General features: G+C 36.3%; 4 protein-coding genes across 5 annotated transcripts; 2 read left to right on the forward strand and 2 right to left on the reverse strand.

Annotated features, from left to right (window-relative positions):
* Positions 1-468: 468 nt before the first annotated feature.
* LOC118061986 (eukaryotic translation initiation factor 3 subunit C-like) lies at positions 469-4951 on the forward strand. Its single transcript, XM_035075645.2, has 4 exons — positions 469-626; positions 1040-1108; positions 1205-2977; positions 3842-4951. The coding sequence occupies exons 2-4, from the start codon at positions 1085-1087 to the stop codon at positions 4766-4768; spliced, it is 2724 nt and encodes a 907-aa protein (XP_034931536.1). The 5' UTR covers positions 469-626; positions 1040-1084; the 3' UTR covers positions 4769-4951.
* An 819-nt stretch (positions 4952-5770) lies between these two features.
* LOC118062262 (RNA pseudouridine synthase 2, chloroplastic-like) lies at positions 5771-8586 on the forward strand. The gene is made up of 6 exons (XM_073409424.1): positions 5771-5782; positions 5952-6281; positions 6365-6508; positions 6609-6818; positions 7226-7328; positions 7779-8586. Exons 1-4 carry the CDS (start codon positions 5771-5773, stop codon positions 6798-6800), a joined length of 678 nt encoding a protein of 225 aa, XP_073265525.1. The 3' UTR covers positions 6801-6818; positions 7226-7328; positions 7779-8586.
* A 226-nt stretch (positions 8587-8812) lies between these two features.
* Positions 8813-12411, reverse strand: LOC118061985 (probable prolyl 4-hydroxylase 3). Of its 2 annotated transcripts, none has more exons than XM_035075643.2 (8): positions 11922-12411; positions 11746-11833; positions 11427-11524; positions 11201-11298; positions 10548-10677; positions 10260-10447; positions 9788-9876; positions 8813-9134 (listed from the first exon to the last, which is right to left on the reverse strand). In XM_035075643.2, exons 1-7 carry the CDS (start codon positions 12110-12112, stop codon positions 9803-9805), a joined length of 867 nt encoding a protein of 288 aa, XP_034931534.1. In that variant the 5' UTR covers positions 12113-12411; the 3' UTR covers positions 8813-9134; positions 9788-9802. The 2 variants fall into 2 exon arrangements, with proteins under 2 accessions (XP_034931534.1, XP_034931535.1); XM_035075644.2 differs by having other exon boundaries at positions 8813-9137.
* Positions 12412-17638: 5227 nt separating this feature from the next.
* On the reverse strand, positions 17639-19469 carry LOC118061984 (uncharacterized). Its single transcript, XM_035075641.2, has one exon. It carries the CDS (start codon positions 19394-19396, stop codon positions 17795-17797), a length of 1602 nt encoding a protein of 533 aa, XP_034931532.1. The 5' UTR covers positions 19397-19469; the 3' UTR covers positions 17639-17794.
* Between the last annotated feature and the right edge of the window lie 113 nt (positions 19470-19582).

The following is a 19582-nucleotide window of genomic DNA, read 5'->3' on the forward strand; positions in this document are numbered from 1 at the left end:
TGTATTTTTTAAGCACAAACATATTTATTAAATTGTATTTGGTTAATATTCTGGATAGAAAAAATAAATATAATAGACAAAAAATAAAAACAAAAATATAAATAAATTCATCCCTAATATAATTATAGAGTGAATTTTTATATTTTAAAAATAGTAAAGGGAGGCATGTTCTCTTTCATATCCATTATCTTTTTTTTTTTTTTTTTTACAAAATGTTATATTAATACAATAAAAAAACTCAGTGTTTTAAGTGAAATAATGAGAAATTAATTTCTTGAGAATTAATAAATGATATTGTAACTAGTTTGCTCAAATTTCGACTGAAAAAAGGAATTAGTCGAGCTTATATTAAAAAAAAAAAATTAAAAAAAATTAAAAAGTGGAAGCTACCCTCCCACATAGTTTGTGTGGGCTTTATGATATTGGTGGGCTCTTATTGGGCTTAAATTTTAATCCTGAATATAAGGAATGCTATTGCCTCGGAAAGCAAACTGTGAGAAACCGCCACAGACTGAAGCCCGAAGAAAGTCCCCGACTCCCCTCCGCTAAAAGCAAAGCGGCAAAAACCCTAACTCTCCTCTTCGCTTTCTTTCCATTCGCAAATCAAGCATCTTAACTTGGCTCAGGTACTCCCTCTCTCTTTCAGCTTTTGTATCTGTCGTCTTAAAACTAAATAGTTTCAGTTCTTGAACAACTCAATCGAAGAAGGTAGCCCGCAATTTATTATTAAACTGGACAATTAATCTGTTTTTAATCTGGATTTTACACCAATCCAGATCAATATTAGGGTTTAGTTCTCTTGAAGAATTGAAAGTTTGATATTTTTTTTTCCATTCAAAAAGATCATAAATTCGTTTTTCTTTATGTTTTTTTTTAATAATTAAATTCCATGAAATCCAAGTTTTTATATTAGTAGGATTTTGTTATTTTATCTTCTTTGGTTCTTGATTGTCTGTGTTACTCTAGTTGTGATTTTTTGATGGATCTGTTCGTTGCTGGGGTGCATATTTGTTATATGTAATTGTGTGTGTTAATGTAGGATCTTGAGGTTTTTTGACTTGTTGCATTTAGCTTGAAGGAGAAGATGGCTTCACGTTTCTGGGGACAGGTTTGTGATTTTGTTATTTCATATTCTAGGGGAAGGAATGTTCCATTTGGCTTTGTTGTGTTGGTTGTTTTTGTTTATTTTTCAATTTGGTTATAGGGTGATAGCGAATCTGATGAGGAGAGTGATTATGGAGATGAGATTGAGGATGGAGAAGCTGACGAGCCTACTGCCCAAACTGCTGAGAACAAATATCTTAGAGGAACTGCTAGTGATAGTGACGAGTCTGATGATCAAAAGCGTGTGGTCAGGTCAGCCAAAGACAAGCGTTTTGAGGAGATGTCAGCCACTGTTGATCAAATGAAGAATGCAATGAAGATTAATGATTGGGTCAGCTTGCAGGAGAGCTTTGATAAGATGAATAAGCAACTTGAGAAAGTCATGAGAGTGATGGAATCAGAGAAGGTTCCGACGCTTTACATTAAAGCTCTGGTAATGCTGGAAGATTTCTTGAATCAGGCTTTGGCAAATAAGGAAGCTAAAAAGAAAATGAGCAGCAGTAATGCCAAGGCCTTGAATGCAATGAAGCAGAAATTGAAGAAAAACAATAAACAATATGAAGATCAGATTAATATATATAGGGGACATCCTGAAAGTGAGGAAGAACCAGAGGCTGATGAGGAGTCAGAAGAGGAGGAAGAGTCTGATTTGGAGTTCGAGGAGGACCCTTCAAAGATTGTAATATCCGATGAGGAGGAGGGTGTCAATGGCCAATCTGAAAAGGATGGGGGCTGGGAGAAGATGATGAGTAAGAAAGATAAGCTCATGGATAAGCAGTTTGCAAAAGATCCTAGTGAAATCACCTGGGATATTGTAAATAAGAAATTTAAAGAAATTGTTGCTGCCCGGGGTAGGAGGGGAACTGGAAGGTTTGAGCAGGTTGAACAGCTAACTTTCCTGACGAAAGTTGCTAAGACCCCTGCACAGAAGTTGGAAATTCTTTTTAGTGTGGTCTCTGCACAGTTTGATGTGAATCCTGGTCTCAGTGGGCACATGCCTATACATGTCTGGAAAAATTGTGTGCTGAACATGCTGGTTATTCTTGACATTCTGGTACAGTATCCTAATATTGTAGTGGACGACACAGTTGAACCTGATGAGAATGAAACCAAGAAAGGAGCAGACCATAATGGGCCGATTCAGATTTGGGGAAACTTAGTGGCATTTCTTGAGAGAATGGATATTGAGTTCTTTAAGAGTTTGCAGTGCATTGATCCGCATGCACGTGAGTACATTGAGAGACTGCAGGATGAACCTGTGTTTCTAGTTCTTGCTCAGAATGTCCAACAATATCTAGAGCGTGTTGGAGATCTTAAAGCTGCAGCAAAGGTTGCCTTAAGACGTGTTGAGCTGATCTATTACAAACCACAAGAGGTTTATGATGCTATGAGAAAGTTGGCTGAACAGACAGAAGATGGAGGCAATGGTGAGGAGCCTAAGGTTGAGGAAAGTAGGGGTTCCTCTGCATTTGTTAATACTCCGGAGCTTGTGCCTCGAAAGCCTACCTTTCCTGAGAATAGCAGGACAATGATGGATGCTTTAGTCTCCCTCATTTACAAGTCTGGAGATGAGCGGACCAAAGCTCGTGCAATGCTCTGTGATATCTACCACCATGCTCTCCTGGATGAGTTCGCAACCTCCCGTGACCTGCTATTGATGAGTCACCTGCAAGATAATATTCAGCACATGGACATTTCAAGCCAGATACTTTTCAACAGGGCTATGGCACAACTTGGTTTATGTGCATTCCGTGTTGGTCTAATCACTGAAGCACATGGATGTCTTTCTGAATTATATTCTGGTGGAAGGGTGAAGGAGTTGCTTGCACAAGGTTTTTCACAAAGCCGATATTATGAAAAAACTCCGGAACAGGTGCTGTTCTCATATATATATAAGATGTCATACTTGCAATGCTTGCATCTGCAAGAGTTATGTTTCAAGTTCCCAAGCTGTTTACTTATTTTTACAGAAACATGGTTTGTTTTATTTAGTCTCTTGTTGGGGGGGGGTATCAAGCTAACATTGGGTTTGTTTAATGTTGTCTTCGGGGCCTTAAAGCTAACTTATAGTTTTCATTTCAGATTTCAAGCTGAGTGAAGAACTCTAACCTTGTATTAAGAAGTTGATAATTCTGCTTTTGGATAGAAAAGTCGAATTAGCTGATGGAGGCTAATTTTCTTGAATTTCTTTTTAAAGGATATTTTAACAGTTTAGGCAAAGTCTTGATTTTTATCATTCAAAATGTTATACTTGTTTGTTTTTTTCATTTTCTTTGAACTCTTATTTTTGTAACCTGGTTAAATACGGGTGTGTGTATCATTGATCAATTTCTTAGGAAGTAGAGGTGGTAATTTTATGTTATTGTGCATTTACTTATTAGAGAAGAAAAATAAACTTCTATAACTTCATTGCTTGTGAGGGCTTGGTCTATATATTCAGGTGCAGTTGATTTCAGGCATGTGAGCTTGTGTTCGATGCACTAACTAGTTTATGTAACTAGAGCACGCATATGATCATTTATTGCAATTCAGCAAACATTCTATCTTTTGCATTTCATCTTGAGTATATGTTTTGCAGATTTATTTTTGTTTGTTATACTAGCTGACATGAGTGAATCGATTCTTGGTTGTATCCTTTTTCTTGGGTAAATGTAGCTTTTAGATCCATACTCATCAGAGTTAGCACTTTGTCCAAGGACAGGTCCCACTCACTGGTGTATTTAATTAATTTCAACAGGAAAGACTGGAAAGGAGACGCCAGATGCCATATCATATGCACATAAATCTTGAACTTCTGGAGTCTGTCCATCTCAGTTGTGCAATGCTGCTGGAGGTCCCCAGCATGGCAGCCAATGTTCTTGATGATAAGCGCAAGGTCATTAGCAAGACATTTAGGCGGCTGCTTGATGCAAGTGAGAGGCAAACTTTCACTGGTCCTCCTGAAAATGTAAGGGACCATGTAATGGCTGCTACACGGGCACTTAGGAAAGGAGATTTCCAGAAGGCATTTGATGTTATTGAGTCTCTTGATGTCTGGAAGCTCCTCAGAAATAGAGATGGTGTTCTTGGGATGCTTAGAGCCAAGATTAAGGAAGAAGCTCTGAGGACCTACCTGTTTTCGTACACCTCCTCCTATGATTCGCTTGGCTTGGAGCAGTTGACCAAAATGTTTGACCTTACGGCAGCTGAGACTAAAGTCATTGTCAGTAAAATGATGATCAATGACGAGCTCCAAGCAAGCTGGGACCAGCCAACACAATGTATTGTATTCCATGATCTTGAGCACACAAGGTTACAGGCTTTGGCGTTCCAGTTGACAGAGAAGCTTTCAATCCTTGCTGAAAGTAATGAAAGGGCAATAGAAACAAAAATTGGTGGCGGTTTGGATCTGCCTCAGAGGCGGAGGGATGGCCAGGATTTTGCTAACCTGGCTGCTTCAGGTGTGAAGTGGCATGAAAACTCATCTTTCACTCATGGAAGGCAAGGTTCTGGACGTTCCGGATATGGTGGTGGTGGGAGGCCACAGGTTTTAGGCCAGGCTTTCGGGACTAGCTATTCGAAGGGGGCAAGCAATTTGCGAGCTGGAGGTGGATATTCTGGAGGCTCTCGATATCAAGATGCTCCAACTCGCATGGTTACTCTTAATAAAGGAGCTCGTGCTTGAGAAGTTCTGTTAGTTTTTTCTTAAAACACTTTAGACCAATTTTCTGCATTTCAGATTTTTTTTTTTTTTCTATTTTGATTAACCTCAAGCTTGTAGAATTTCCAATATCTAGCATCCAAGAGGTCCCTTTACGAATTTTGAAAGTACATGTATCTTTTAATTAATTTTGATTTATTTGGTTCATGTTTGGTATGACTTTTGTAAATTAATTTAAGTTGATAATTAACTTTTGACTAAAAAAGCTTTGATCAGAAATTGTTTTTGATTTAATCAAAAGTTGAAGTTCTTAACTTAATTTATCGATTATAATTTATATTATATTTTTTTCTCAAAAAATTATTTTAAATTATTTTTATTAAATACCCTATCAACTTAAAGTTAAAAAAAGTAAAAATTATAAGTTAAAAGCTAAATGGATTATTAATCTTCAGCTGAGTCACTGCATGGTGGTTGCTTTTAATTATCCATGAATCCATGAAAGCTTGAATCGGAAAACTTATTTTAAGGCATCCTTTTACCGAGTCAGATGTCCAGCATCATCCTCCGATTGCTTGGTCCTACAAAACATCTATGATAGCTTTCTAGGGGAAGATTTTTCGTCGGTGTCTGAGTTTTTTCCGCTTCTGGCAAAGAGATTTGAACTTAATGTTATTTATGAAACAAAACTAAATTTATTAGATAGTGTTTGATTGTTTTCTGGGGATAAGAAAAGGCAGGGATGATTAAGCTAGGAAGGATATGTTCTCCTGTTATTTATATTTTGAAACGATAAAATTTATTTAAAAAATTATTATAGAAATAAATTTATTTTTACGTCAATATCTTTCAAATTAAATATATTTTTATTATTTTTGTATATATATTTTTTATTGTGAAACTTCATGTTTCTTTATAATTTATGTTTTGAAAGTATATAAAATCTATCAAAAGTTTTTTAAAAAATATATTTATTTTTTACTTTTTTCTATCCCTCGAATTAAATAATATTTTACTTTTTTAGAAATGGCATCACAAGCTATATTATAATTATCACTAGCAACCTGAAAAAAACAAAAGCCCAAAATCTAACAACCTAAACCCAAAACTCATCGAAAATGCTTAAGTCATTCTGGCCCAAAATACATAAAAACTCAAGTCCGGCCCACTATCTCTTCCGCTCACGTCTAAAAATTATAAAATATAGACGACCAGCGAAAAAAGGAAGGAAAAAAAAAAAAAAACAGGATGCTCTCCCTTCCCTCCGTGTCCCGTTGCTCAGCTCCCTCCTCCTTCCTCTCTCAAAAGCCAAGAGCTTTACGATTCCTCACTGTTCAACCTTGTTCCAAAAGATACTCTTGTTCGAACCAGAATCAACGATTTCTGTGTAAAGCTCGAGGAGACAGTAGATTCCAAGTCAGGAAAGTTAAGACTTGATTCTTGGATTTCTTGTCGCATTTCTGGCATCAGTAGAAATCGCGTTCAGTCTATTATTAAATCAGGAATTGTCTCTGTCAATGGAAAGATTACCTATAAGGTAGTTATTTTAACACATCCCGGTTATTTTGTTCTCATCTGGGGCTGGTTTTTCTGAGATATTAATGTTGATGTCTGTTTAAGTTTTCGCATAATGTAAAGGCTGGAGATGAGATGGATTGCATAATTTTAGAGTGGAAACCTTTGAGGGTTGAACCTGAAAATTTACCTTTGGATATCGTCTATGAAGATGAGAATGTTCTGGTTGTTAACAAACCTGCCCAGATGGTGATCACTCTTTAAAAAAAGGTTGAAACTTTGATTAGCTAATGTTGTGTTGGGATTGAAATGTGACGCTGAAATCTTCCTTTTTGATTGTGTGATTTAGGTTGTTCATCCTGCGCCTGGTAATGCTACCGGCACGCTGGTGAATGGGATACCACACCATTGTAGTCTTCCAACAGTTTCAAACCAGGAAGTTTTGTCGGATGCAGAGGATATTTCTGACGACGATGATGGTGAAGGGTTATGTTCTAGCTTACACGTAGCATCTGTTCGATTGGATAAAGGCACCAGTTGATTGCTTGTTGTTGCTAAGGTGACTTCCCCCCCTTTTAATAACCTTAGTGGTTTTAATGTTAAATTTGCTGTCAAAATTTATGAAATAGTTTCGCTAATTCTTTAATGAAGTATATATTGATGGTGGGATGAACATTCGCATGCTCATTTATCTGAGCAATTCAAGAGTACAATGAAAGTCCTCTATTAAGTGACGAGGTTTGTGGAGGGACTTGAAACATGGCCCTGTCACTGCTTCGATCCAGAACCGACCCTAGCTGTCATATCCAACTTTCTTTATCACTTTCAGGACTATAGAGGCCATTCGTCCATGGTTTGGCTCTCGGGTGGGGCATTTAGAAGATAAAGCTTTGTCCATTTGCTTCACTGCTTTTTATTGACACAACTGAGTAATATGGAAGTTTGCTTTTTTCCATTGTTTTGTAGATTCACACATCTGTGCACGGGGAAAGAAATACATTTTTCATGCCCGCCTCCTCCAGATTTTACAGATATCTGGAGCCAGCTTTGTGAAATGGGAACAGAGAAGGTATTCTCTCTAAAGGGCAATTCTGTGTTTTGGGGCATCACTTTATTACTATTTGTGTTCCTTCGAAAGTTTGCAAGTTGATTGTAAAACCTAAACTTTTGGAAGATCATCTAATCTTGTCTGCTATATGATCAACAGAAGAAAACATAACATAGGGTTGCTCAAGTAATCCCGGCACATCATGAATTTTGCTTGATCTGGCATGTGTCTTGGCATTCTGTTAAATTGTGGTATAAAATGGTGTTTTACATGCTTTTCATCTTGCTTCTTTAATCTGAAGGGGTCAACAAGCTTGCTTGAACAAAATGATCCATCATTTGATCATAACCTAGATTTTCTGTGGCTTTATTGTACAAGACTGAAGTTTCTGATTGATGTTGTTCATGGTGTGAGCAAATAATTTTAGGAACTTGTCTGCCTGATTTGTTTGATGAGCAACCTTCATTTTAGGAATGACAGAATTTCTCGAGCAGCAATAAGAAAAGATTGTTCTGCTAGCAAAGACGACAGTGTCAAAACATGCGGAAGGTTGCAACACCAAATGGACAAATTCATGGTGAGGGCAAGATTCGGGCATGTTAATGAAGGTGCTGGCAAGAAGATTCTACACGGTGCATTTAGGATTCTGAGGTAGTTCCTCACCACAAGAGATGGCACTACCTCGTTCACTTTGATAGTTCTCAGAATAGTCTACGACCATGGTAACTTGGAACGCCATCCACGAACAGTTGAGAATTAGAGAGTAAATCACTAGGAGAATTTTTGCTTAATCCCTTGTATGTTTTGTTGTGAGAATATTAGAGGTGACGAATTAGGTGATTAATTTATGTAAATAAATAAATAAATGTATGTTAGCCTCAGTTGGCATAAGCTATTCTGAAATACCTTATCATGGATTTTTTATATTCTTTTTCTAATGATCCGAGGATTTCTGTGATCTGCAAGAAAAGCAGCATTCAAATGTAAACGATAAAGCGCTCTACAGTGTAAGTTATCTAAGCTGCAATCAGATAAGGTAACAAGTCATCTCCGATTCCTGAGTATTGGGTGGGTTCTCCATGCTAAATTAGAGTCTATCATGGTGCCATGCCATGCATGGCACGTGATTGGTTGGAGAACAGAAACAAAGACATAAAAAATGAGAATGGTCTTGGAGTGGATTTCCAACAGGAAAGATACAAAAATATTCTCTTTATCCCAACTATCCTGTTTCCAAGATAATAATTTAACACTGGTCTTTACTCTTTAGAGAGAACAAAACGTCATTTTCGCAGCTCAGTCTGGAAGACATGAGGAGCTAGCCTCTTCAAGTAGAAAAATTTATAAAGGAACAAGGTGAAAGCATTCACATTGCCAAACTTTACACTAGGGTTGCAGGTGCAGCATCGTATGGCCAGAGCGAAGGTCCGTGGATTTTGGATGAGCAACTAACAATACAGTTCGCTTGAAAGTTCGGAAGAAAATACAAATTCAAAAGCACCAGCTTCCAACAAATGGTAGTAATTTATATTTCGGATTTATTCTGTTAGTTTTACAGTTGGCTGCAGGGTGTTGGTGCATCACCTGCAACCAATTTTCCTATCCCCTTTGAGTCTATTACTACAAGAATTCTATCAAGACCACCAACTTCCAACCCTAAATGCTGGATAGAAGGGTAAAAAACGTCTATCAAATGAAAAATCCCCATGCCTGAGTTGTAAAACATCTGTGCTTGATAACAATGAAGGACGCATCACCATGTGTCAGGAATTCTAACACCATTCACCATGAACAGAAATTGATCCACATGGTACAGGTCTTCCTATCCTGCTGACAGTAGAAAAGAAAAGAAAAGGTACTGTCAATTAAGTATATTGCCAGAAGTCGTAGATTTAATTGATTTATTAAACAGCTTTTGTCATAATACTTGCAAAATGATGTTTTTAACAAAAATCAAGATCCATATTCAGTTATGGCAGGTTTTCTGTTACCACCACACCATGCTGACATATATAGTAGCAAAAAAGATCTCAGTAGTTATACCACCTATGGAATTTAATGAACCCAAAGGCGCATGTAATGCCTTTCTGGATGTCCAAAACATATAGATGATACATAAAACAACAAAGCAGAACATTAGGAAGGAACTTAAATAAGAAGATGCTTTACTTAGTACTTGCACAAATAATACCCTTGAGAGCTAGTGAAATTAGCATATATTCTCTTTCTTGGTCACCATCTTTTCCATCTAATCCAAAACTCTGACTAATCACGAGAAACAATTGAAAATCATTTGATATCATCTACCAAGAACTTTAATATGTGTGTTTCACAGGATGAGACAAGTAATTCATTTATTTAACAAATGACAATATAATCAGGGTAAATAATGCCAAATGACTGCAATAAAACCAATTTCCTGAAACATACAACCATGACTTCACATAGCATTAATAACTCCTTTAGCGGTCAAGAATTACCTTTACAATAACAGCTCAGATCTTGTATTCCCGAAGATGCATCCACTTTGTAGCTGACCACTTGTTTCCTCTAATCACAGGGCAGCTACCTGGCATGAGCCATGATAGGAATGTGAGTTAACTGGATGATTATAACATGTTAACAGTGGAAAGGGAAATAGCTTCCCTCCAAGTATTCAGGAAAGGTGTATGTGCTATATGCCCCGCACAAAAGTAACCCCTCCTGCATGGGGCCAATAATTTTCTCGGTAGTGAAAGGACTGTGTCCAGAGTGTGAAAGCAGCTATGTCCTGTGTGTAAACAGGCACTCCTAAACCAAGAGATTACTTTCGATCCTGATTTTTTCTTTTTCTTTTTCCTTTATGTCATAAATAACAGAAATGAGGACCAACAAAAAATAGGACAGACTTCTGAATTATCATTGATCCTCGGTTAAAGCTATCAAACAGTAGTAAACTGAATAATTACTAACCGTGCAAACTTGAAGGATCCAGTGTCGCATCAGGTCTTGTACTCCAAAAAAGCAATGCATTGCCCATTTTTGGTTTCAGGGAAAGACCTTGTTTGGCACATTCGGACAACTCGTTCCACCATGGCACAGCACTTATGTTCATGTTGGCAGAAGGAAATACAGTTTCACCCCCTTCTTCAACATCTGACCTGCAGAAAGTAAAGAAGAAAAGGAAAGACATAAGTTGATTTAAAGGATGTATATATCCGCTTATCCATTTACGTGCTATCCAAAAGAAGAGACTCTTACAGATACATAAGAAGAGTAGCTGTCCGCTGGCCACCATTCTTTGTATTGAACTCGTCAAGGAAATAGTCAAAGTGAGCCTCGTACTTCTGCCCAACCTCATAATGGAGAACTTGAAGTCCCTCTCCATGCTCTGATTGTTGTAAAGTTAGTCCAGACAGGCATCTTTAAATATATAGTTCAGGAATATACAGGAGAAACAAAGAATGCTAAATCATCACATATGATTTCGCTACACAACATACCGCCTATTTCCTCCTCGATAATGGTAAAAATCCCTTTATTACACTACACTTTAAGTGGAATTAAGCATGCAAATGGTACAAATACTTGACTTCAGCACAAAATGCCGAAACTTTACATAAACTATGTTTTCAGCATTTACAACCTTTCTTATGAAATGTTATTGATAGATTAAAATAGTCAAGTCATTGAGGCCTTACAAACCCAAAACGTTATCAATGTGTGCTGTTTAGAAGGTGGTCAGCTCACTGTGTTCAGGAAACTCTTTTTGTTTGAAAATGGCTGAACTTATTGGAGAGGTAAAAAAATACTTATTTGTAAAAAAAATATCAAAAGTCTACAGGTCAAGAAACTATTGGACTAGGCATATTCCAAGATAAATTTAAAAATCCAACTACATTTGGATGCCATACCTACGGGAATGAAAGAGAAGTCAGCTATCCTCTTTTCTATTTCTCTAATGACTCGATCCCGTCCTCGCCTCAAGAACATTCCAGAGCTCGTCCGCACCCTGTGAAGAAGAGATATAAGCATCAACAAATAAATTTAAAACTGATTCAAATCTATGCAAGCCCCTCGTCTTCTATAATCCACTTGATCTGAAACAGAAGTTGAAACCAAAACATTGGGAATTCATACCTGCTATCTTTACTCTGACCCGTCTTGCTATCAACCACAGTAGACTTCACCATATGAGGTTTGGCAAGGTTTATTAGATACTCACATTCTTCTTTTGACTGTTCAAAATCAAGATGAACGTACACCCAAATTATCATTCCATCCACTATCAATATATTATCTAAATACAAGCAAGGATACATCAAGGGCAGATCAAGGCAGTAATTATTAGCTACTAATCTGGCAAACCACAAGACATTAAAAGAAAACCATTATCAATAAATCACCTAACTCTAATTGTGTTTCATAAATTCAATTTCAAGAAATGCATAAAACCCACCAAGAAATTGTGATAAAGAAAAGCTCTTGGCTCCCAAGAAAGAATTTCAGTCCACTGTTCTTCTCTCTTCCCCATCCCATCCCCATCACTGCATCATCAAAACCCCACCAATAAAAAACAATCAAATGATAAATTAAATCAACAAGGAAACGAACCCAGTTCTTGAAATAAATTACCTTTCAGAAGCCATACGCCTATACGAATTGAGATCATTAGGAGAAGAATCTTCACTACTGACTGGAAGAGAAAAAGCCCCAAGACCCAACAGGATCAAAAGAACAACTGTTAGCATAAACAACATACTCAACACCAACGTAAATGTCGACCATTTCTTCGTATGTAACCTCGAATGTCTCACTCTCACCATTTTCTTTAAGCCCTAAACTCTGTTTCTGGAATGAATTATGGGAATTTTTTATGTTTGGATCAAGGGTATAGGTGTCTTGTTGGTGGAGGAAGAGAGTCTGATATTATATAGAGAACTTTCAAAAGATGGCAGGTATTTTTTCTTGTGCTGGCGAGATAGTCACTGGGACTTTATATGTCGGTGGAGGCAGCAAGGGTGTTTTTGGGGATTTGTACGGTTTGCTGGTTTGTATATTTCAGCTTTCCGGCTGCTGTGGGCAGCTCCAGGTTTGGCAGCCAGACTTGGAATTGGAAGTCTTAATTTCGCCTGCATATTTGTAAGACCAGGGAAAAAAAAAATAGGTGATGTGACCCCACATAAGCATCGCGTGATTAACTCGAAAAATGACATGGTTATACGTTACAGGGTCAATTATATTTATTATAATTAAATTATTTTATTTAAAAACCTAATGACTAAAAACCAGGTTAAATTCTAGATCTCCTAAATTAATTCATCGGGTCAAGGTGGGCTAATAGCTATGCACAGTAATGCCAACTTTTATTGTTTGTAATTATGGTAATTTTAATTCTTATAAAGTATTTTCATTCAAATATTAATCTCAAATTATTATTTTTTATTTAATGATAATAATTCGAGTAGAGGATCATTTAATAAATCGACCATTGTGATTGATATTACTTGAAAGTTAATTTGGGATCTGGTAGTTCCATACGGATATATATATTATGATTTTCAGAAATTCCTACACTATTTTCCTTGAAAGTGTATTCCATCAGGTTTTTTTTTTTTTCTTTTAATGAATATGAGAATTTATTTAGAATCAAGAGCAATGAAAGGACAAGTAAAGCCAGGGGCTTGTTACCAAAGTGCATAGCTCTCAAAATTTCCTGAGTTTCTAGTTAATTGATGAGCTACTTCATTTGTCATCCTATAAATATAGCAAATACTAAAATTATTAGCTTTATTGATAATATTTATGTAATCTTGTAAGATAATTCTAGACTCCAGGTCATCTTTATGCATTCAAGCTAAATTGCTAACATCAATCTTAACATTCATCTCAATTATTATTGATCTTGTATTAAAAAATAATAGTTGTTGAAAAACCTCTTTTAAAGCTAATTGTTATGTCACTTTTGTTAAGAAGACTCCTTTTTATTTATTATGAATGGTTATGTGCTCTTGAGGTTTCTTCAGGGCATCTCTTTATTTACTTAAATTATCTAATTCATAATTCACCGCTACATTACTAGCACATTGTCTGCCCCTCCAAATAATGTTATTCCGCTTATTCCACACGGCTTATACTATTGTCACCACTCTAGCCATCAAAAGTCCATGACAAGCCTACACCAAATTGAAAAACCAATCCTTCAAATTATCCAAGTGAGAAATAGACACATACAAACTTAACTCTTGTCATCACTGGACTGTAAATTAACAATGGACTCACATGTGCTCCATAGATTCTCCTTCATGCTCGTAAAACAAGCATAAACCATCCATTTGAATTTCTATCTGGGAAAGTCTCACCCTTATAAGCATACTATCATGGCAAGCTCTATATATAAAATATTTCATCTTTATATTGATTACCTGAAAATCATAAATCCAGCCAGTATAAGGATTTCTCAATGCTCTTGAAAACATATGTGATAGTTGTTGGTTTATCTATTAAATAAGGATTTCATATCAAACAAAGATATATTATCTATAGTTTACAAGAATTCCATATCTGTTATGGAATGTTTGTGGTGGTAAGAGGCTTAAGATTATTTTATTGTTCTTTTTCTTATTTTATAGAATTTCCTAACACGTCAGGGAAAATAAAGGGAGGCAATTTAAGGAAGAAAATTTCAGGAAATAAAAACAAAGTTTCCTAGCTAATTTAAAGCATGAAATTTCAAAAAAGCCTTCAAGAAAAACAAAGCATACAAGGGGATTTCAAGCAAAAGGCTTTGTTTTAATATATTTATATATATATATATATATATATATATATATATATTAGTGTTTAATATTATTAGCTTTTGACTTTATTCTAATTTAGGTTTGCTTTGGCCTGTCATACATTGTTTTAAGGTATGTTTCAATATTAGACTTGTGTTAGTTGATTACTATAGGGACCATTAGTTTATAACCCTAAAATGGATTCATTAAGATTATTTAGAGGGAACTATTTATTGCTTTTATGGCTGCAAGTTTTGGTAGTCATAATGATTTGAATAAATAAGATTTTCCTTTATTTTTCGTGTTACAAACAACCTTTTTTTTTGTAGCGACAAATATTGCACACTGATTTATCAAAGATTAACTGGCTTCATCATATCATTCGCATACTTCGAGTTCTTAGGTGCGGGGTTATCTTTGGGTCAAGGTTTTAAACATGATATTTGGCTTTTTTAGGTTGGTTTTCAATTTTATTTTAGGTTGCATGACCATACGATGATGAGGTTCGCATTACGATATATGTAGTCGACCTCATCCAGAGGATTGTAGAGTGACTGTTGGGAGATGTTTTAACTACATGCATAAGGGGCATAGATGAAGGATTGCTAATATCTATATGATAGGTGTTGCTTATGTGGAGAGTTTAGGTATTTTAGTATAAATTTCCCAAACAAGACTCAAACACAGAGCCAAAAGCAATCAATTATAGTGGATATGTTAGACATATAGTAATTAAAGCCTACTTAGTTGGGAGCCAATGCTAGTACAGGGCTGGTTTAAGGCGGAGATGGCAGGACTCAGGGCAGAATGTATCACTCAAATCAAGAGGCAATCAGGACTTTACCAAATATGGCGGCATACATGATTATAGTTAATGCAGAAAAAGTTATGCTTTGTTATATCCAGAGGCTATACATTCATTAATATCTTGTAAATTTGTAAATAAATTAAATGTGTCTATAAGTAAATTATGAAAGGAGTTGGTTATTAGTACACATTTAGGGAAAGAAGTAGGTGTAGACAATGGGGTGTAAAGGGTGCATTATACAATGGAAGGTTATGATTTAAGGGTAGATTTAGTACCATTAGAAATATATTATTTTGATGTAATCTTGTTAATGAATTGGTTAAACATGTATCATGTTAGGATGGATTGCTATACTAAGATAATAACCCTTAGGGTGACAAATGGAGATAAGGGAAATTCAAGGGGAGGGAGGAATATTGTGTCTAATGGATTAATATTGATGATGACAACTAGGAAATTGATGAGAAAAGGATGTTAGGCTTATCTAGCTTTTGTTGAGAATATGACAAAAAAAAGATATAACAAAAATGGTTTCCCTAACAACCATTGCTTCAATCGATCATAACCATTAGCAATAAGGATTTGGGAAAGTAGGGGGTGCGAGGAGAAAGCAAAGAGTTGACTACTACATATAAAGACAAAAATCATGACATTGACATTAAGATAGAGAGAGAAAGACCAAATTTTAATCACCCTTGATTAATGTTTAATTTAGCCAAGTTTGTATGTTATTCCCTCCATTGATGGTGACCCTTTCAACCTCTTTGAAGTTTTTACTCATTATTCTTTATATTAAATTGAGCATTAATTTTGTTGATTGCTTTAGTTTAAACCAGAGTAGATAGATAAAGATAAAATAACATATAGGGATAAAATCTTTATATGTAATGATGAAAATTGAAATGGAAGATTACTCATTGTATTTTGTATTAATGCAGTATGGGTTGAAGGAAAGACTTAGTTTAGCTTTGAGGGAAAGAGAAACTATCAATGCTTGATATGAAACCATCATGCTTCATTTTCAAATTGTGCCATTGATTATTGTTTTTATATTTTCTAATATGTTTTTTTAACTTTTTATTTTCCACTTTATTGGAATTTCATGTCAAAAATAAAAATAATTTGTTGGTCTTACATTAAAAATTTAAAGCATGGTATTATACATTGTCCATATATTATATTATTGCCCTTTATTAAGTTGGAAAACCTACATTAGACATTGTCAACATAACATTTATGGGGTTAGTACAAGTGTTATATGAATGTTGTCATTGTTAGGATATAAATAAATATAAAAAAATTACTTTGATCTAAATTGAATCTGTTGTAAGTAAATTGCAAACAAGTGTTAGTTATTAATACACCTTTAGGGGAAGAAGTAGGTGTAGACGATGTGTATAAGGGGTGTATTATACAAATGAAAGGTTATGATTTACAAGAGAATTTAGTCCCATTAGAAATACATGATTTTGATATAATCCTAGGAATAAATTGGTTAAACACATATCATATAGGAAATTGATGAGGAAAAGGGTGTGAGGCTTATCTAGTTTATATTGAGAACACAAAAAAAAAAAAGTAAAAAGTTATCAAATATCTTTGTAGTAAAAGGATTTTCAAATGAGTTCTAGGATGAATTGTTAGGATTACCTCATAGATGGGAAATTGAAATTTTTATAAAGGTTTTGCGGGGCATGACACCTATTTCTCGGGCTCTATATAAGATGGCCCCTATTAAATTACTTGAGTTAAAACTTTAACTGTAGAAGTTGCTCGGAAAAAGGGTTCATCCAACCAAATAATTCAAGCCCATGTAGGTTAAGAACACCCAACCTATAAATCCCAGGCAAATACCATTATTAACCAAGCCCTGATAGGTCAAGACCTCACTTGAGGTCCTGGCCTAGTGGTGAAAGGGGCTTGTTCCCTTTCTCTACATCAAGGTTCAAACCTTATTGTGCACGCCTGTCACCCCCGTGGTGTCTTACATGTTCACTGGGTTTGCAGGATGTTCAGTGAGCCGTGGGATTAGTCGTGGTGCGCGCAAGCTGGCCTGGACACTCACGTAAATCAAAATAAATAAATAAAAATAAAAATGAAAGCAAATACCTATTGAATCGATCTCTGATGGACGTGATTTACTAGCCAATAAATCTAAGGAAAATACTTACTGAATCAAGCATTGACCAATATAATTTACATGAATAACATCAGTGCTACGTGACTAATTGGCTATATGGAATATTCATTAATATTATTATAGTTGTAGGTGAAATAGATAAAGCTTGGTTTGGTTTGCAAGCAGGGTAATCCCGTGCAGACAAAAGTGGCAGCATTGTAACCCAAGAATATTGCATTATAACCTATGCTTCTATCTTTGGCCACTAGTTTTGCATCTTCATTTAGTAGAAAAAAATTAAAACCACAGGCCTTGTAGAAATTATCTGGAAATGATGGCAGTGATCTATTGCATTTCCCTCAATGGAATGGCGTGAGGTTCTTAGTTTCCAGTTAAGCAAGGATGCAGAGAGCTATAAGTGGCAGTCATGGATGCAAGGAGCTCGTCCAGCTTAATAAGCTTCTCTTCGTGGTCATTTTGTGATCAGTGCCTCCCCAGAAAATTGGAATGAATATTTGATTCATCCCAGGACATTTTTCATTGGGAGAGCTGGGAAGTTCAAACTAATTACCAGTTACAAATGCAGACAGCGCAGTATAAAAAAGTCAGATATATCAGAGAGGTAGAAATTAGAAGTTTTGAAGCATGCCAGGAAAGTTCTCAAAATTTTGCTCTAAAAATGTCAGTTTACAACATCAAGAAACTGACCTTAATCATCATACGAACAAGCATGTATCTTAATAAGAAAGGTTAAGCCACAAATGGAGAGAATAACTCATCGGAGCAGAATGCACAGCTTCTTCTACAGTGGGCGAGTAACAAATCCTCTATCTACCATCTTTTCTACCAATTCTTCATGTTTCTTTAACTGTCCTGCTTTCCTAAGCTGCTGCAGAACCATGTCATAGACTGGCAGACTAGGTCTCAAGCATTTCTCATCAATCATCTCTCTAAAGAATTTGTAAGCATTATTCCAGTGCCCCATTCCACAATACATTGTGATCAAAACCTTGTAGGTATTCACATTAGGCTCAATTTTATTCTCATCCATTTCTTTCTTCAACTTGAGAACCATATCAGTCGATTTCGATGCAACAAACATTTTCATCAAGGTGTTATAAGTCACCGTATTAGCCTCGCAATTCAACTCTTTCATCTTTTTATACATCCTGTGAGCTGCATTCACATCCCCTAACTTCGCAATACACCCAAATAAAGTATTAAAAGTAGACGCATTCGGAGCACAACCTTTCTTAGCCATCAAACCAATCACCTTAATTGCATCCTCAAGATTCTCATCCTTGCAATGAGTTTCTATAAGAAAATTATAAGTAACCGTATCAGGCTCACATCCAAGCCTCTTCATTTGATTATAAACTTGCAAGACCTTCTCCGTCCTTCCTGCTTTAACATGTATCCTCATCAAACTATTGTAAGTTATCGAATTTGGCTGACACCCGGCATCAAGCATTTCTGCAAAAACATCATGAGCACGCGTGATTTGCCCGCACCTGCACAACGAATCAATAACAATACTATACGTATACACATTAGGTTTAACCCCAGCCACTTTCATCTCCCCAAACACCCTCTCTGCCTCCGATATATTGCCAGCACGACACCATCCTCGAACCAAATTCGTGTACACAATAACATCAGGCTCAAACTTATCCTTTAAACTATCAAAAAATTCCTGAGCTTCACTAGCTCTTCGTTTCCTACACAAAATACTAATCAAAATCGAAAACGCAATCTTGTCAGGCTTACAATTATAATCCTCCATACGATTAAAAGCATGTATCGCCTCCGCAGCCAAACCCGCCCTAACATACCTTCTCATAAGAATCGAGAACGTCTCTACAGTAATTTCCACATCTCTAGCTTTCATTAAATCAATAACATGCCAAGCTAAATCAAACATCCTTACCTTGCCAGCAAAATCCACCATTTCGTTGAAAGCCTCGGGGGATTTATCAAACCCGTCTTGATAGCTAGCCCAGTTGAAGAAAGCAAGGACTTGTGGAAGGGGGATACCATGACGGACCCCGCCGGATTGTTCAATGACGTGGCGAATGATAGGGGGGGAGATAGAATCGACGGTGGAGATGGTTTGTGAGAAATCAAGGGAGAGAGATGGGATTGTGTAGGTGGGGTCAGGTGGCAGGGTTTTGTTGGGGTTGTTGCGGTAGTGGTCTTTGATAAGGGAGTGGAGTTTCTCAGCGACGAAGGTTTCTTCGGGAGATAGTGGGGTTTTGGGGGTTTTTATGGTATGTTCTTCATCGTCATTCGAGTCGTCTTCGAGGAGGTTAGAGTCTGAGGTTGTAAGAGGAGAGGAAGAGAAGGGTTTGAGGAGGTGAGGAGAGAGCGAGTGAGGAAAACGGAGCTTTGTTTTGAGTAAAGCCATTGGTGACTCTGGCTGCTTTGAGAAACAGAGAGGTTTGAAGAAGAAGAGACGAAAGAAATTAGGTTTATACAACAGATTTAGTCCAACTGTTTTTAACTACATACTCAGAAATTAGTCCAGAAATCAATAAACCCACAAGCCCATGGGTCTTTCTGCTTTCCATCTATGGTTGCTAATGGGGCCAGA

The sequence above is a fragment of the Populus alba genome, chromosome 5, assembly GCF_005239225.2.
Source record: "Populus alba chromosome 5, ASM523922v2, whole genome shotgun sequence".
In the NCBI taxonomy this organism is placed as follows: domain Eukaryota; kingdom Viridiplantae; phylum Streptophyta; class Magnoliopsida; order Malpighiales; family Salicaceae; genus Populus; species Populus alba.

What these genes read in the sequence shown, in the direction of transcription:
- LOC118061986 (XM_035075645.2), top strand. Translation starts at nt 1,085, where the DNA reads ATGGCTTCACGTTTCTGGGGACAG. An exon ending in CTTCACGTTTCTGGGGACAG is followed by an intron (nt 1,109 to 1,204) that starts GTTTGTGATTTT and finishes ATTTGGTTATAG; the next exon opens with GGTGATAGCGAATCTGATGA. An exon ending in ATGAAAAAACTCCGGAACAG is followed by an intron (nt 2,978 to 3,841) that starts GTGCTGTTCTCA and finishes TAATTTCAACAG; the next exon opens with GAAAGACTGGAAAGGAGACG.
- LOC118062262 (XM_073409424.1), top strand. An exon ending in ATGGAAAGATTACCTATAAG is followed by an intron (nt 6,282 to 6,364) that starts GTAGTTATTTTA and finishes TGTCTGTTTAAG; the next exon opens with TTTTCGCATAATGTAAAGGC. An exon ending in TTAACAAACCTGCCCAGATG is followed by an intron (nt 6,509 to 6,608) that starts GTGATCACTCTT and finishes TGTGTGATTTAG; the next exon opens with GTTGTTCATCCTGCGCCTGG.
- LOC118061985 (XM_035075643.2), bottom strand. Translation starts at nt 12,112, where the DNA reads ATGGTGAGAGTGAGACATTCGAGGTTACATACGAAGAAATGGTCGACA. An exon ending in TTCTTTATCACAATTTCTTG is followed by an intron (nt 11,525 to 11,745) that starts GTGGGTTTTATG and finishes GATTTTGAACAG; the next exon opens with TCAAAAGAAGAATGTGAGTA. An exon ending in GGATCCTTCAAGTTTGCACG is followed by an intron (nt 9,877 to 10,259) that starts GTTAGTAATTAT and finishes GGCTCATGCCAG; the next exon opens with GTAGCTGCCCTGTGATTAGA.
- LOC118061984 (XM_035075641.2), bottom strand. Translation starts at nt 19,396, where the DNA reads ATGGCTTTACTCAAAACAAAGCTCCGTTTTCCTCACTCGCTCTCTCCT.